At 44.5% G+C, this 15,603-nt stretch overlaps 3 protein-coding genes across 3 annotated transcripts in view; all 3 read right to left on the reverse strand.

The window, feature by feature from the left end:
* The window catches only part of LOC133948908 (23 kDa integral membrane protein-like), a 3,965-nt gene extending 3,922 nt beyond the window's left edge, over positions 1-43 (reverse strand). The window contains exon 1 of the mRNA XM_062382987.1: positions 1-43. This exon is cut by the window's left edge and continues 86 nt beyond it. The gene's annotated coding sequence lies outside the window, so the exon portion shown is untranslated.
* Positions 44-1,581: 1,538 nt separating this feature from the next.
* Positions 1,582-9,701, reverse strand: tspan9b (tetraspanin 9b). The gene is made up of 8 exons (XM_062382986.1): positions 9,541-9,701; positions 5,303-5,365; positions 5,088-5,207; positions 4,750-4,824; positions 4,546-4,641; positions 3,859-3,969; positions 3,585-3,668; positions 1,582-2,903 (listed from the first exon to the last, which is right to left on the reverse strand). The coding sequence occupies exons 1-8, from the start codon at positions 9,595-9,597 to the stop codon at positions 2,823-2,825; spliced, it is 687 nt and encodes a 228-aa protein (XP_062238970.1). The 5' UTR covers positions 9,598-9,701; the 3' UTR covers positions 1,582-2,822.
* A 903-nt stretch (positions 9,702-10,604) lies between these two features.
* LOC133948539 (F-box only protein 15-like) lies at positions 10,605-14,809 on the reverse strand. Its single transcript, XM_062382349.1, has 10 exons — positions 14,552-14,809; positions 14,419-14,478; positions 13,898-14,002; positions 13,545-13,784; positions 13,182-13,379; positions 12,983-13,106; positions 12,582-12,664; positions 12,224-12,354; positions 11,996-12,120; positions 10,605-11,047 (listed from the first exon to the last, which is right to left on the reverse strand). Exons 1-10 carry the CDS (start codon positions 14,785-14,787, stop codon positions 10,820-10,822), a joined length of 1,530 nt encoding a protein of 509 aa, XP_062238333.1. The 5' UTR covers positions 14,788-14,809; the 3' UTR covers positions 10,605-10,819.
* Between the last annotated feature and the right edge of the window lie 794 nt (positions 14,810-15,603).

Consider the following 15,603-nt stretch of genomic DNA (forward strand, 5'->3'; position numbering starts at 1 on the left):
GGACTAGAGACCGAGCAGGGCTGTGTGTGTGTGTGTCTGTGGGTGTGTGTGTGTGTGTGTGTGTGTGTGTGTGTGTGTGTGAGTGTGAGTGTGTGTGTGTGTGTGTGTGAGTGTGAGTGTGTGTGTGTGTGTGTGTGAGTGTGAGTGTGTGATGGATGTTTAAACCTCAAGAGTGTTTGGCTGCTGAACGAAGAACATGACCAAGTTTGGAAGAGTGGAGGATGAGGAGAGAGGAGAGAAGGAGACGAGGAGGAGAGAGGAGGAGAGAAGAAGAGGAGGAGGAGATGAGAAGAAGAGAAGAAGAGGAGGAGGAGGAGGAGATGAGGTTATTCCAGGTAACATTAGATCAAATTAAGAGGAAGAGAGAAATTGAGAAAGAAAGATGAAGAGATGTACGAAAAACAGGAAGTGAAGAGAGAACGACAGATGGAAAAGAAAGAACGAGTGAGAAGGAGAGAAATATCAAACAATAAGTCTTTATTTACATGTTTTGAAAAACAAGTTGAAACTGTCAACAGGACTCAACAGCCCGACGGCTTCTTAACGACTTCCTGTTTCTTTTCCTCGTCTCCTCACAGACCAACTGATTCCTTCAGAGGACACGTTCTACGAAGAACACAAAGAACAAGAAGAACATGAAGAACATGAAGAACATGAAGAACATGAAGAAGACGAAGAACAAGAAGAAGATGAAGAAGATGAAGAAGATGAAGAACAAGAAGAAGATGAAGAAGATGAAGAACAAGAAGAAGATGAAGAAGATGAAGAACTCGAGGCTGAACTGAGACGTTCCTGTCAGAATGTTTTCAACGCGTCGTTACATGTTGAGCTGAAACGTGATAACGAACTTCTCGTCTGCCTTTGTCATTATCTCCTGCAATGCAACATGGGTGGTTTCTGTTTATTATGGGATGTCTGGTATCAACACCTTCTCTATTGTGTAGCAGACTAAAACAGTTTAACAACAGATTCAGTTTCTCTTAAACTCAGTGAAGAGTAAAAACTCAGATGGAATTCAGTCGAGTGGTTAAACAGAGCCGTGTTTAGTTTGGACTAAAAATAACTGAAGAGGAGTGTGTGTGTGCGTGTGTGTGTGAGTGTGTGTCTGCTTCTACGATCAGCTGTGTCCACCCACACACACGCACAGACACACACACGCACAGTAACGATAAAACTCGAGCTGCACAAACATGTGACTGACGAAGTGGAACATTCTCATCCGTCATTGTTGGTCCAGAGTGTCATCAACATTTCAGCCTCCAGGAGGCGCCTGCAGTGGGAATTCACAGCACCAGTAGAACCCAGTTGAATCCATCGACATGGGATCAGATTTCTGATGATATCAAAATGGGCTGAGACTCATGATTGACAGCTGAGACTCATGATTGGTCCCGCCCACCTTAAAGAGATGTTTCAGCTTAAAGTGTTTTGTCTAATTTTCAGAATTAGTCACAAAGTAAAATACAAAGACACATTTTGAGTTTAGATGCTTTGTTAATAAACTTTACACTTTGCTCGACCACATGAGAAAACAACACAAACTGGAGCCTGTGAAGTTTTAAAGATCAGAAAAGACACAACTTCCCTTCGTCATTTATTGTCTTTAAACATCTGGAACAGTGATAAACATCAGTATCGGCAGCAGGAACACGACGGGTTCATTTTGACAAGATCACAGACAAACAGCATCGTCTGTTTCATCACAGCAGGTCAACGACATTCAACGGCTGGTCTGGGGTCAGTGTGACGTCCTCACAGCTCCTCAGGAAACACTGGAGGATTAATTCATGTGTTTTTAAGATTCAAAATTCAAAGGAAAAAAGACCAAATAGATCAAGTTTGGCTTCACAACATTTAACCACCGCTCAATAACTTTTATAACAAAACATTGACAAGATGTAATATTCTGTAACAGATAACAAATGTGAAATTCAAGGTTTATTGTTTTCTGATGGTAATATTGTTTTCAAAGGAATTATTTTATATGATTAGAAATTATTTTACAGCAGCAGAACCCGACTTTAAGTATCAGAACAAATGTAACTTTCTTTAATCATAATACATATAAATGAACCTATTTTCATACACCAAAGGGTCACAATGCACAAATAAAAGTCTTTATGATACACACAAGTGACAATTACCTTCTTTTTTTTTGTCATTTATATTTTTGCGAAGGAATGGATTTTATACAGTTCTATAACTAGAAAAAAAACTATATATATCCAAAAATATAAGTGATTGCAATATGTCAAATTATGACAACATTTAAGCCAGTTATAACACAAATACCATTTGAAGGTCAATTTAATGGACACAATGCATGTAGAAAAAAATGGAATAACCTCTGAGGAACTGAATTATTATATGGCATTAAATGCAAAACCTTCTTTAATTTCTTTATGGCAGTAATGGGCTTCCATACTTAATAAGCCTAAAGCAACATGAAGATTTTAGGTTTTGATTTTTAACTTTTCCCAGGGATTTGTTCTTTGAGGCCTCGTGAGTGAAACGCTGATTGTTGCTGTTTGAGTTTTAACTTGGACAAGAGAAAAGTTCTGTAAAATCATGAGGCAGCTTCAGATCGTCTGATTCACTGGATCAATAATTCATGCCCTGTTTCTTCTCCAGGAACCGTTTCAATAATTTATTTCATAATCATGATCAATAAATCTAAGATAATGACGTATTAGCTTACAACTCAAATATTCCTTCACAATAAAACCGCAGGAGAAATTACAGAAGCACTGAGGTTAGGTAGATGTTGCACGGGTCATTTAGGCACAGCTGATTGGCCGTTGCGAGGCAGTGAGGGCGGGGCCTCAGGCGTTCGTGGTGGTGGCGCCGCTGTTCTTCCGGCCGATCTGACAGTAGAGAACCATCGCGAAGACCATTCCAAAGATCTGCAGAGACCAGAACCCATGAGACATTCTACATCCTCTCATCACACATCCTGATGTTATTAACACAAACCTGTAAAAATCGACAAAAACGGACGTAGACTTCGGGTTCGTAAAGTGAAGCAAATGTGTCCTCTGTGTAATGACCAGCAGGGGGCGACTCCACTGGTTGTTTCTACACAAGTCTGAGAAAATGACTCGACTTCTCACTTTATAACTTCTTCAGTTCAACTGATGTTCTTCAAGATTAATGTTAATAATAATAGATATATATGATAAACATTAATTTCTTGTGTTAATGATTCCTGATTGTTTGAAGATTTCACAGATAAAATAAACTATAAAGATTAAACAGTGTGATGTGAGTTACAATATATGCAAAGGTATTTCTGTTCCCTTGTTTGCCCAGTAGGTGGTAAGTGGATTTTTCACTTGTAGTGTGGCCGATCACTGAGCTTTTGTTTGTTTGTTTGTTTGTTTGTTTGTTTGTATACAAGTGTTTGTAGATGAATGCAGGTCGTATTGATGATGGACCGGATGATTGTAAACAAACACTGCTGATTGTTGTACACACGTTTTAAATGATATACAGACCTGCTACACAGAGACACATCAGTTGTGTGTGAATGTGTGTGTGTGTGTGTGTGTGTGTGTGTGCGTGTGTGTGTGTGTGTGCGCACTGACCATCAGGACAGCGACGGCGAAAGCGATTCCCAGGGCGATCTTCATGTGCTGCTCCAGCAGACTGATGATTTTATCACCACAAGTCTGCAGGTGAGACATCATCATCATCATCATCAACATCATCATCATAATCATCATCATCATCAGTTTCAATATCTTCTTCATCCTCATCTTCATCACCATCATCTTTAAGAAGCTTCTCCTCTGTGTCTTTGAATCACAGGCAGAGCAGCGTCCCCATGCAGAGGACCTACGAGCTGTGACGTGGACTCACCTCCTGGAAGACGGCGCCCGACTTGCAGTCTGGATCTGTGCTGTTGCAGCGACACGAGTCTGGAATCTTGGTCCAGTCGGACGGTCCCTTCACGATGCCACAACACTTCAGCTGGAAGAGAAACACACAACCTCAGCCTGAGAAGAACCCGTCCAACCAAACTACAGCCGGGAAGTTAAAGGTCCCACAGATATTCTGAGTTGATCCAGTTTCTGTCTCGTGTGACATTTCATCAGTGGACGTGACCTCGTCTGCAGAGCAAGTGACCTCACACAGGACCGCGACCCTCAGCTTGACCCACAGTGTGCAGCTGTTGCCCTCTGGTGGATCCATATGGTAACTACAGCCTGACTGGTTCATGAGTGGGCTTCATGTTTAATGAATATTTAACTTGATAGATTAATCGTCTTTAGTTTTTAATTTTGAAAACTAAAAAGTGAGAAGTTTGTGTTCATGAAACTTGTGGTAAGATTAAAAAAGATTTGAAATAAGTCATGAAATTATTATTGTTAAAGAAAATCAGCCGATATGAACTTTCATTTAAGGATGTGCATTTGTCTTTATATTTCATATAACATATGTTTATTTGTGTTTTCTTTTTATTTAGGATAAAGTTAGTTAAACTGTATATTATCAAACTATAACATTTCTTTGTCATGAAGATTTAATAACATCTGAATGTGTTACCTCCCGCTGCATCGTCTCCACATCATCCCTCACATTCTGTGGTTGGTCCGAGAGCGGAGTTAACTTCTTCAGCTCCTCCAACACCACATCCTTCACCTTGACACACACAAACACACAGACACACAAACAGACACACACCTTGATTATCTCAACAAAGTGAAGAAATGATCGACGTCTTCAAGACAGATTCACTTCCTGTTTTACCTTTGACTCGCCAATAGCTCCCAGGATCCCTGCTGCCAGCAGGAGGATGAAGATGAGGAGGAGGGAGATGAAGAACTGAGACAAAGAGAGGGAGGAGTCAGAATGGAAATGAAACATTGGATAGAAATGCAGTGAAACACACATTCACATTATTTTACATTAGTTCAACCTTAAATTAAACAGGAAGTGTGAGAGAGAACATGTGAAGATGAGAAAACACGAGAGAACATGTGAAGATGAGAACACATGAGAGAACATGAGAACATGAGATGATGAGAGAACACGAGAACACGAGAACATGTGAACATGTGAACATGTGAACATGAGAAGCCTCTCACCAGCAGCAGCATGCAGCGGTTCTCCTTGATGGCTCCACAGCAGCCCAGGAACCCGAGCAACATGATGATGACGCCGATGGCGATCATCAGGTCGACGCCAGGAATCGCCGTGTTAGAGATCTGCACCAGAGAGCAGGGGGAGGGGGGGGGGGGTGTCAGCTGCCACTCTGACTTTGTATGTGGTAATTAATAAATTATCAAATTTAGAGTCTCACCGTGTTTCCATCCTTGCTGACTTTCAGGTAGATGGACACGCCCAGAATGATGCAACCACTCAGCTGGAGGGAGGGAGAGAGGGGGGAGAGAGAGAGAAAGAGAAAGAGGGTGAGAGGGAGAGAGAGAGGGGGGAGAGAGAGAGAAAGAGGGTGAGAGAGAGAGTGAGAGTGATAGTGAGAGAGAGAGTGATAGAAAGAGAGAGGGAGAGAAAGAGGGGGGAGAGAGATTAATTTTGTGCAACATGTTTTTGGTGACATCTGGTGGACAAAACAGCTGAAACAAAATGTAAACACACGGGAGGTGGTGAGCCACCTGCAGCGGGAACATGAACACACACGTCCTTGTGTCGAATCAACACATGATCATTAAGTGTGTTAAAACAAGACTAGAGGAAATGACACCACACAAGATGTGTGTTTGTTGTGCGTCTCAGAGTTTGAAGTGTAGTGGACATGAAAACACAAACATGAGTAAGTTTGTTTTCACTCACGATCGTTTACATTTTACTTCGTCTGGAAATCTTCATTACATGAATTTATTTAAAAGGTTGAACAACTTGGTAATTTACAGATTAAGATTTTCCCTTAAAATTTGAAATACTGTTTTATATTCATGTTTCTAAAGAATAAGCTGAAAAGGTACAGAACAGATCAGCGGGTTTGAACCATTTTGACACCTGAAAATTATATAAAATCAGAAATGTTAGAAAAGAGATTTTACAGGATGATTCAGTAGAAAAATACTTGATAACAAAAATAAAATGCTCATCAGTTGCACGTCTCTTAAATTTGTGTTTGAAACGTTTCCTGGAAAAATGAAACATAGAAGGAAAAGTTGTGTTTACGTTAAAATCAAAAGTTGGATCATTCTCTTTTCGAACGGAAAGGGGACAAAAATATTTTAAGGAAATGACCTCTGTGCTCACAAAGGAAGTGAAGTGAAGCCACCACACCCTGAGTGTACGTACACACACACACACACACACACACACACACACACACACACACACACACACACACACACACACACACACACACACACACACACACACACACACACACACACACACACACACACACACACACACACACACACACACACACACACACACACACACACACACCTTGACCAGTCAGCCCAGTTTTCTTTGTGCACATTTAAAGTCCAAATAGTTTGAACGACAAACAGAGAGGTCGTCCGTGTGCAGGTGGAAACATCACCTGAGGAAACCGACCAATCAACAGAGAGTTCTACTAAACTGCTCCAGAACGGAACCAACACCCAACTCAAGGTGAGGATCAAACTCCGAGCCGAGAGGAGGCCGCTCACTTCAGGTGTGGATGTAGATGATGACGATAACTTGTGTAAATAAATAAGAATCCATCAGCCTCAGCTGTCCATCATGACATCTCAGCCCTTTTTTTTAAATCATCAAAGAACTTTTGAACCTCTACTTTGATTTAGTTTGGTCCCATCTGCTAACGTGGAGGAGGGTTATGATCTATACTGCAGCCGGGCACCAGGGCGGGTCAGGAGTTGTGAGTCTTTGTCAGAAGGTGTGTGCGTTTGTTATCTCACAGTTAAATCTATAATCTGTGGTTAAACCTGCGTTTGCGTCAGCGCTCAGAAACATACAGGAAACCAGTCGAGCCACATAGTGGAGACAGAAGTCAGCAGGTCTGAACCCGCTGCCGCTCGACTGCAAACGACACTGAACCCAGATCAGGAGGAACCGGAAACACAAGCAATACAATGTCCAGAAGATCAACATTACACAAGATCACCATCACAAATTAAACAATGTGCTTCATCAGGTTTCCAGTTAATCCGGATGAGATTTGAATTGATCTGGTTTCAGCTGCCAGGGATTCATTTCTCACATTTGGTCTAGATTTCAGTTGATATAGAATATATCTGTGTTTATAAACTGGTAAAGATTGTTTATATAATAATCAATCATGAATACAGTTAATGTGGATTCCACTTCCTTTCTCTTTAATTTACCAGGATTGATTTAGTCCACTCTGAACCAGCGTATCGATTATAAGAGGATTTGAGTGAAGAGTTCGCACATCGAGGATGAACAGAGAGAAAATCAGCTGAGAATAAAACGGAGTGGTTCATTGTGTTGTTTCATTCCTGTGCAGTGACTCAGTTACACACTGGTTGTGAGTCAGTGGCTCTTGTGGTTGATTTGTTTCAAAAGCAGACGAGACGTCGACATTTCACAATTCACCACACACACACAAAACAAGAGGGAGGTGTGTCCCTGTTTGTTCAGGATTACACTCACACAGAAAGAACTTGACGAGGGACAGATCGACCAATGAGAACACTCCATGCTCACAGGCTCCGTCTTAGTTCACCTCCAAATCTAGAAAAATATCACTGGACGTTTCTAAATGGCTCGTTCTCAAGCAGGAGGCAGGAAACGGTCAGCCAATCACAACAGAGTGGACCAGCTGACCAATCAGAGCAGACTGGGGTTCACCGGGGGGGAGGGGGGGGGTCTTAATGAGACAGAGGCTGAAAAGAGGAGCTGCAGCGATTTGAAAGTCTGAATGTTAACAGATATGACAACATTTCACTGTAATAACACTAATTCATTATATCAACCTGAATATGAGCCAAATGTGTGTGATACTGAACCACTGACTTCAGATCAGTGTTTTTGTTCCTCAGATGTGAAGATGTCAGTGAGTCAAAGACGATCCTCGGCTGTGGAACATCGAAAACCAGCATTCAGATTGTTTAAACCTTGAATCCACATGTTTTGTTTTAGTTTAGATGAGTATTTCAAATGTTGTAAACTTTGATTATATGAAGTTGTTCATGGAGATAAAATACAAACAACCACAACACAACCAGACGTCACTGCTCCTCTGCTGGTATTAAAACGACATGTTTGTCATTACTGGTCAGAAACACACTTTGTGTCCATCGGGCTCTTTCCTCTGATCCCTGAACGCAGCCTCTTTTATTCATGGAGGATGATGGAGCGGCAGATGATGTTTGTTTCTCTCCTCTCACAGACCACCACATCTCCACCCTCTGCTGCAGCGGTGGAGCTGAGCGACCATAGGAACCACTGGGATGTTACCACTGGGAGGCGTCACTTCACAACCAGAAGCTGCAGTGGAGCCCCAAGTTGGAAAAACAACAGTAGAATAGGTTTTACAGTAAATAGGGACCCGGCCCCGCCCTCGCCATCCTGATCTGCTGTGAGTGGCTCAAATCAGGTTAAAACCGATTTAATATTGTTTCTGGGAACACGTGGGACGGACTGAAATAACCTCAGCATCTACAGACACCGGGACACAGAGGACGAGTTGGACCAGAGACCCGACTCTTCACAGGCCAGATGCAGCTCTGAAGACATCCTCCAGGTTCACGTGTGAAACCTGCTCAAGTAAAAGTGACTTTCATTCCACTCGTCCAGCTTCTGTCACACCTGCATTAACGTGTACGTCTACAGAACATTAACATCAAGTCTCCTCAGGTTTCTGTTGAGTTATAAATTGACAAATCAGTCGTGTGAAGCCAAGTGAGATGAATCACTCTTTCCCTCCAGCGCTTTCAGGAAGTTCCACCGACTCTCTCCCTTGAGCAATAATTGATGGCCATGCTGGGCTAAACTAATCATGACCTCATTCCAGCTCCACTGGCCTTTCAGACTTGAGAGCAGGAGCGACACAAGGCAGCAGAGGACAGAAGAGGCCGGGCGTCGAGCCACGCCCTGAAACCCAACCTGTTGTTTGTGGAGGGAGCGGCCGAGAGATAAAGATCAACGCAACCGGTTCTACGCAGCTGATACCACAGAACAGAGACTGAGTGAAAAGAGACAGAGGTCACAGCAGAGACTAACCTTACACTCAAAAGATAAACAAAAAACTGTTAACCTGAAGCATAAGAACAGAAAATAGGATGAAATTAGTTTGTTAAAAATTTAACTTTAGCTATTTAATGCCTCGAGACCAGTGGACACACCCATCATTCACGCTGCTTCAGAACCAAATAGAACTCAACTTTCTGAAGGATTGATGAATGAAAAACATCATAAATCTTCCATTGATTCACTCTCAAAACCACTGGAAGGAATATTAGTATATTATAATCATGAAGTCCAGGTGTGATCAAATGTTAGGAACCTCACGGTCTGTCCAGTTCTTCACCTGTACAGTGGTGAGAAGTTCAACAGGAGGAGGAAACTAAACGATGTGTGGTTTTCCAGACTCACCCAGAACAGGAGGTTGAAGAAGAAGAGCAGATATTTGATGCACTTGTTCACAGCCATGATGTTTCTCTCTCGTCTCTCGTCCGTCTCCTCTGCAGCGTCTCGTTCAGGACAGAACACAGAGACAATCCCTCGCACGAGTGAACTGACTGGTTCCACTGGTTTCCTCCTCTCCCTCCTGGGACTTCCCCTTTTCTGCCTCCTTGCTGCCAACCCCCCCCCCCCCCCCACCTGGTCTGATCTCTGTGGCTGTTTCTGTGCTACAACACACCACACACCTGAAAGCAGAGACCAGTACATGAGCCTAGATCCCTGTTCTACCTGAAACCAGCAGCTTCATGAGAGTGAGTCTGATGTGTGAGTGTGAACATGAGGAAGTTTCCTCCTTCTCTCCCTGAGCGTCTGTTCTCTGTGACTCTGCTGAGTGGGTTCCATCTCCCGAGAGAACAACTGACTGAGAGTCACAGACACAACCAGCTGCAGCTGAAGAGTGAAGCTGAACTGGGATCAGTTGAAAACACTATGAAGTTATTAACAACCAGAGTTTATCACCAAGATTCAGCAGGAAACTGTTGAAATATGAAGAATTCTGCACAAAACTTTAATTGAGTAATAAAAAACTAATAAAAACACTGAGGACTTGTTGATTTTTATCATTTTAACTTGAACTATAGGTCGTCAGTGACATGTGAGTCCTCATTACCATCTAGTGGCGGATGGTGAGAACTACAACCGTCACCTCTCTTCAGTCAAATGTCTCATAAACGTTTCATCTCATCATAAACATGTCATGTCCCAAAAGTGAAGCCACAGAGTCTTTAACGCCCCCTGGTGTCTGACTTGATAAGAACACAAGAGAAGTTTACTTTATGAGGTCGTGTTGAAAATCAACTTATTCTTCTCAGTTTATACAAACAAACATGTTCCAACTTAAAAACTAACCATCGTTACAAACACATCAAATTACTCTTTATATAAAATGTCCTACTTTGTGATTTGAAATTTCAGGACGAGAGAATTCTGTTTAGTATTTTTATTCAAAAGTGAAACATAGGTGAAAATGTACGAAAACAAAATACAGATGATCAGAAACTTCTTATTTACAATGAAACCTGATTTCTAGAGAAAAAAAAGTATTTTCTAAACAAATGAAGCTGAAACATCTGGAGTTTAAACATCTTCTCTTTTCTGACGTCTTCACTGATTCAGTGAAACATGAACAAAAAGTAGAGAAACTCAAAGTTTCTGCTCGAGAGATTCAACACAAACTGACTCTGGGAAATTAAATGTAGATGATGAGGCTGATGAGGAAGAACTGCTTCTGCTCCTTCACCCACACCAGCTTCATCTTCACCTTACCGCCGGGCCCGTCGTGGTGCATCAGGAAGTGCTCGCCGCAGTACACGGCCGCCGGCGGCTTCTTGGCCATCCTGATGAAGATGGGCGTGCTGACACACCAGACCGGCGTCAGGAACCCGCTCAGCACCGTCAGCGTCATGATGCAGCAGTTCTACGAGAGGCAGCAAGGAAACGTCAGGAAGGAAACGACAGGAAGGAAACGACAGGAAGGAAACGACAGGAAGGAAACGACAGGAAGGAAACAACAGGAAGGAAACGACAGGAAGGAAACGACAGGAAGGAAACAACAGGAAGGAAATGTCAGTAAGGAAACGACAGGAAGGAAACTACAGGAAGGAAACGACAGGAAGGAAACGACAGGAAGGAAACGACAGGAAGGAAACAACAGGAAGGAAATGTCAGTAAGGAAACGACAGGAAGGAAACTACAGGAAGGAAACGACAGGAAGGAAATGACAGGAAGGAAACGACAGGAAGGAACCGACAGGAAGGAAACGACAGGAAGGAAACGACAGGAAGGAAACGACAGGAAGGAAACAACAGGAAGGAACCGACAGGAAGGAAATGTCAGGAAGGAAACGTCAAGAAGGAAACGACAGGAAGGAACCGACAGGAAGGAAACGACAGGAAGGAAACGTCAGGAAGGAAACGTCAGTAAGGAAACGACAGGAAGGAAACGACAGGAAGGAAACGACAGGAAGGAAACGACAGGAAGGAAACAACAGGAAGGAAATGTCAGTAAGGAAACGACAGGAAGGAAACGACAGGAAGGAAACTACAGGAAGGAAACTACAGGAAGGAAACGACAGGAAGGAAACAACAGGAAGGAAATGTCAGTAAGGAAACGACAGGAAGGAAACGACAGGAAGGAAATGTCAGTAAGGAAACGACAGGAAGGAAACGACAGGAAGGAAACGACAGGAAGGAAACGACAGGAAGGAAACGACAGGAACCCGACTGAACGCAGCAGAAACATGGCGTCACACTCGACTACTCTTTCACTTTCTAACTGCAGCGTATTGATCATCAGGGATTCGGGCTGGACCCCTGACACACATGTGAGAACCAACAACGTGGGCCTGCTGATTGGACGGCCGTACCTCCACGGCGCCCTCCAGCTCCTCGCTCTTCCACGGCAGCTTGATGCTTCCAGACAGCGGTTTGTGCTGCGGCAGGACGGAGCCGTCGATGAGCGTCATCTCCAGAAGGTAATGCTCCAACCGAACTGCTCACAGCAAATCCACCAGACCACAATCAGAACCTTCACTTTGAGTTCAGGACACACACATGAACACACTCTCCGTCCAGACGAGTGAGGAGCGGATCACCTGAGCGGCAGTGGACTTGGCTGAAGTGCTCCGACAGGATCAGGGCTCCGGGGCTGTGCAGGACAAAGTGGACGCTGTAGCCCTGTGGGTCCAACGCCGGGTCCGGGTTCTCCACGGGTTCAGAGTACAGGCTGCAGGAAGGGACACACAAGAGCCTGATGACTTCCACTGGGAGTTCAATCAGAAATAAAACTGCTAAGATGTGGATAAAGAACACAGGTCCTAATGGGACTGGAGATAACGGTGTCGAGTACGATGTTCTCATATTAAAGTTCTCAGCTTCTTCATCACCTTCCTGCACGATGAGCAATGAGCTCAGCTCCTCAGCTAAGAGTCGGTTAAAGAGACATGAACCCACCAGGCCGGAGATCCCAGCAGACTCTTCTCCACCAGCTTGTGGAAGTGAAGACTGACCATGATGAAGGCCACAGAGCTCTTACCCTGTTATCACACACACACACACATAGACACAGACAGACACACACACATAGACAGAGACAGACACACACACACACACACAAAGAAAGATCACCTTCTTTAACATGTTCACTAACTTCCCAGAGGATAATTCATAGATCTGGATGAAAACAATCAAATATTTACAGGACTCGTGTCCATGAAGCTGTTTTTTTGTTCTTCTTTAAGCAGCTGGATTTAATCACTGTCATCTCAACAAACATGAATTCTAGTCATTGTCAGAATTTATCAAAACCAGAAGAAGCAAACGAGCATCATGTGTTTTCTCCCTCGAGGACTCACCCTCCACCTGCCGATGAGGACGCCCGGCGACAGATGTATGAGCTTGATGAGTTTGTCTCTGCCGATGAAGCTGTGAGCCTCAGTCTTCATGTCCAGCTTTAGAATCAGAGACCTCCAGCTGGGCCTGATGGAGGAGGAGAGGGAGGACAGGTGGAGGAGAGGAGGTGTGGAAGAGGAAGAGGGAAATGTCTCCTACTACCTGACTCTGGGGATCTTCTGCGTCTCCTTCCGGACGCCGTGCACCTGGAGGCTGCTGATGTGATGGAAGCTGGGGAACACGCCCTCGCTCCAGCGGACGACCAGCGACGACTGGAGGAAGTGCACCTGGTTCTCCCGCAGCGTGACCTCCCCCCCCCAGCAGTCGCACAGCGTCAGCTCCCAGCTCACGTTCATGGTCCTGAAGAAGCACAGGAGGGAGAAGATTTAAACAAGAAGAGCAAGTGGAACGAAGCTTTAGAACCTTTCCATCCTTGGCCACTGGGTGATGCTGGTGTGCAGGAATCAAACACCTTCTAGAGTAAATAGTGGTGAAGCCAGACCACCTCCAGGTTTCTTGTCGTACCTGAGGACCAGCTCCGTCTGCCGGGGCAGCCCCGTGTGCGGCCTGATGTCCCTCAGCTCTCTCTTCCACTTGTTCACCTCTCGTCCAGACAGTGTCCTGAAGTACATCTTCTTCCAGTGTCCCAGTGGCCGCTCCTCCACCTCCTCCACCCGACTCGCATTCACCCCTGCATCATGGGCCGACTTCGGCCTCCACGTCTGAGTCCCGAACTCGGACGTGTAGATCTCCTTCCACAGGTCACTGCAGCCGAGAAGGAGAACACGAGGTCACAGTCTGATCAGTTTGGTAGATCTTGCTGTTGATCAGAATGCTTCCACACGACGTGAGGGACGGGGAGAGATGAGGAGACCTACTCCTCGTTGGCGAGCTGGTGGAAGAGTTGGCAGACATGACTGATGCAGAACAGCGAGGAGGCGTCCAGGAAGGAGAGAACCTTCAGCAGGATCTCCGGAGGCAGCCTGAGGAGGAAGAGACGAGGAGCAAGTCACTGACAAGGCTGTGGTTCAGCCAATCAGCAGCTCCTCGTGTCACTACTGTCACAAAGGAGCCAATTACAACTGACATCAAATTAAAAGTACCAGCTGTTTTCATTTAATGTTATTATTGTAACTGTATTAATCATTTTCTATGTGTTGAAAATATCAATCAAGTTTATTAATGTCCTGTAGATTCAATCCCTTTAGATTCTGTTTGAATCCATTAGCAGGTCTTTAGTTTGGTGCCTTTATTATGAATATGACAGGATGTTGGTTCACTCTTCATATTCCTTTGAGAGCACTTGATCATATTCATAAGAGCAGAGGGTTTCACACAGGAAATCTCTGAAGGGACCGGAAGTTGGGCTGAACGTGTGGAGACCGGAAGCTGGACTCACGTGTGCAGGTACACCTCTCTGGTCTCGAGACAGTTCCTCTCTTCTCTTTCTCCTCCGAAGCTGCAACACAAATAAAAAGGTTCATGACTTGAGGAGGAATGAAGGAGTGTGACGTCACATGGCAGCTGGTGACCTCCAGGGGGCGCTGCTCCACGCGGCCCTCGGCGACCTCCTCCCGCCTGGGCTGCCCGCAGCTCCTCTCTCCGGCCCGGGCTTCCCTCGGCCGCGACCCGGCGGTGCTGCTCGTCCTCCTGGAGGAAGCTGTCTCTGCAGACCCGTCCACAGACTCCGGAAAAACTCCCCTCGACCCGCCGCCATCACGGAGGTGAAGGCTGTGACCCGCCGGACAGGACTTCCGGTCGGCTGCATTTTTCACAATAAAAGCCCCAGGTGAACCGCTAGATGACAGTGGCGTGTTTGTGTTTAACTCACAGACTTATAAAAAATTTAAAATGATGTTATAGATATATATAATAAATAAAAATCGACTAGACAGCTCCACTTCCTCTTGTTGTTCAAAAATAAAATAAAATAGCATCTATATCCAGGCTAACTGGATATGCATGTTGCCATCTTCCTCGCTTAAAACAAGGACGTTTGTTATTCATTTAAATATCCGTCCTTCCTTTATCGACATTTTAATATCTTTATGTTAACGTGCGTAATGTGCTGTCTGCTGGGTCATTAAGGGGAAAATACAGCTCCTCTACTGGTGAGGGGCTGTAACTGCAAGGTGAAAACAAACTTAACTAAAAACACATCAATGTGTGTGTGCTCTGATGTTATATTTATAAATATGTCCCATCTGATAACATGGAGGAGGCCAGGTTCATGACCAATACTACAGCCAGCCACCAGAGGGTGATCAAGATGTTTGGGTTTCCCTGTTGAGGAGCTGTCTGTCGGCCATCTTTATTTAAACACTGGGTTTTACATTATCAACAAACAGAGGCAGGAAGATGATCCATATTTCTTGGTGACTTCAACTACTCAACAGACTCTTGGTCGTGGGAGGAAGACACATCGGCCATCTTTGTTTCCATCAATGTCTCAAACAGACCCGACTGACTGATGTGCAAACTCCCATTTGACCTTATCCAGAGACCTCCATTGGTTTTGGACGAGTGACATCACTGTCTCACCTGAGAAAGATGTTGTAATGTGCGTTCACCCGACACCGGCTCG

This window comes from Platichthys flesus, chromosome 23 (assembly GCF_949316205.1).
Source record: "Platichthys flesus chromosome 23, fPlaFle2.1, whole genome shotgun sequence".
Lineage (NCBI taxonomy): Eukaryota > Metazoa > Chordata > Actinopteri > Pleuronectiformes > Pleuronectidae > Platichthys > Platichthys flesus.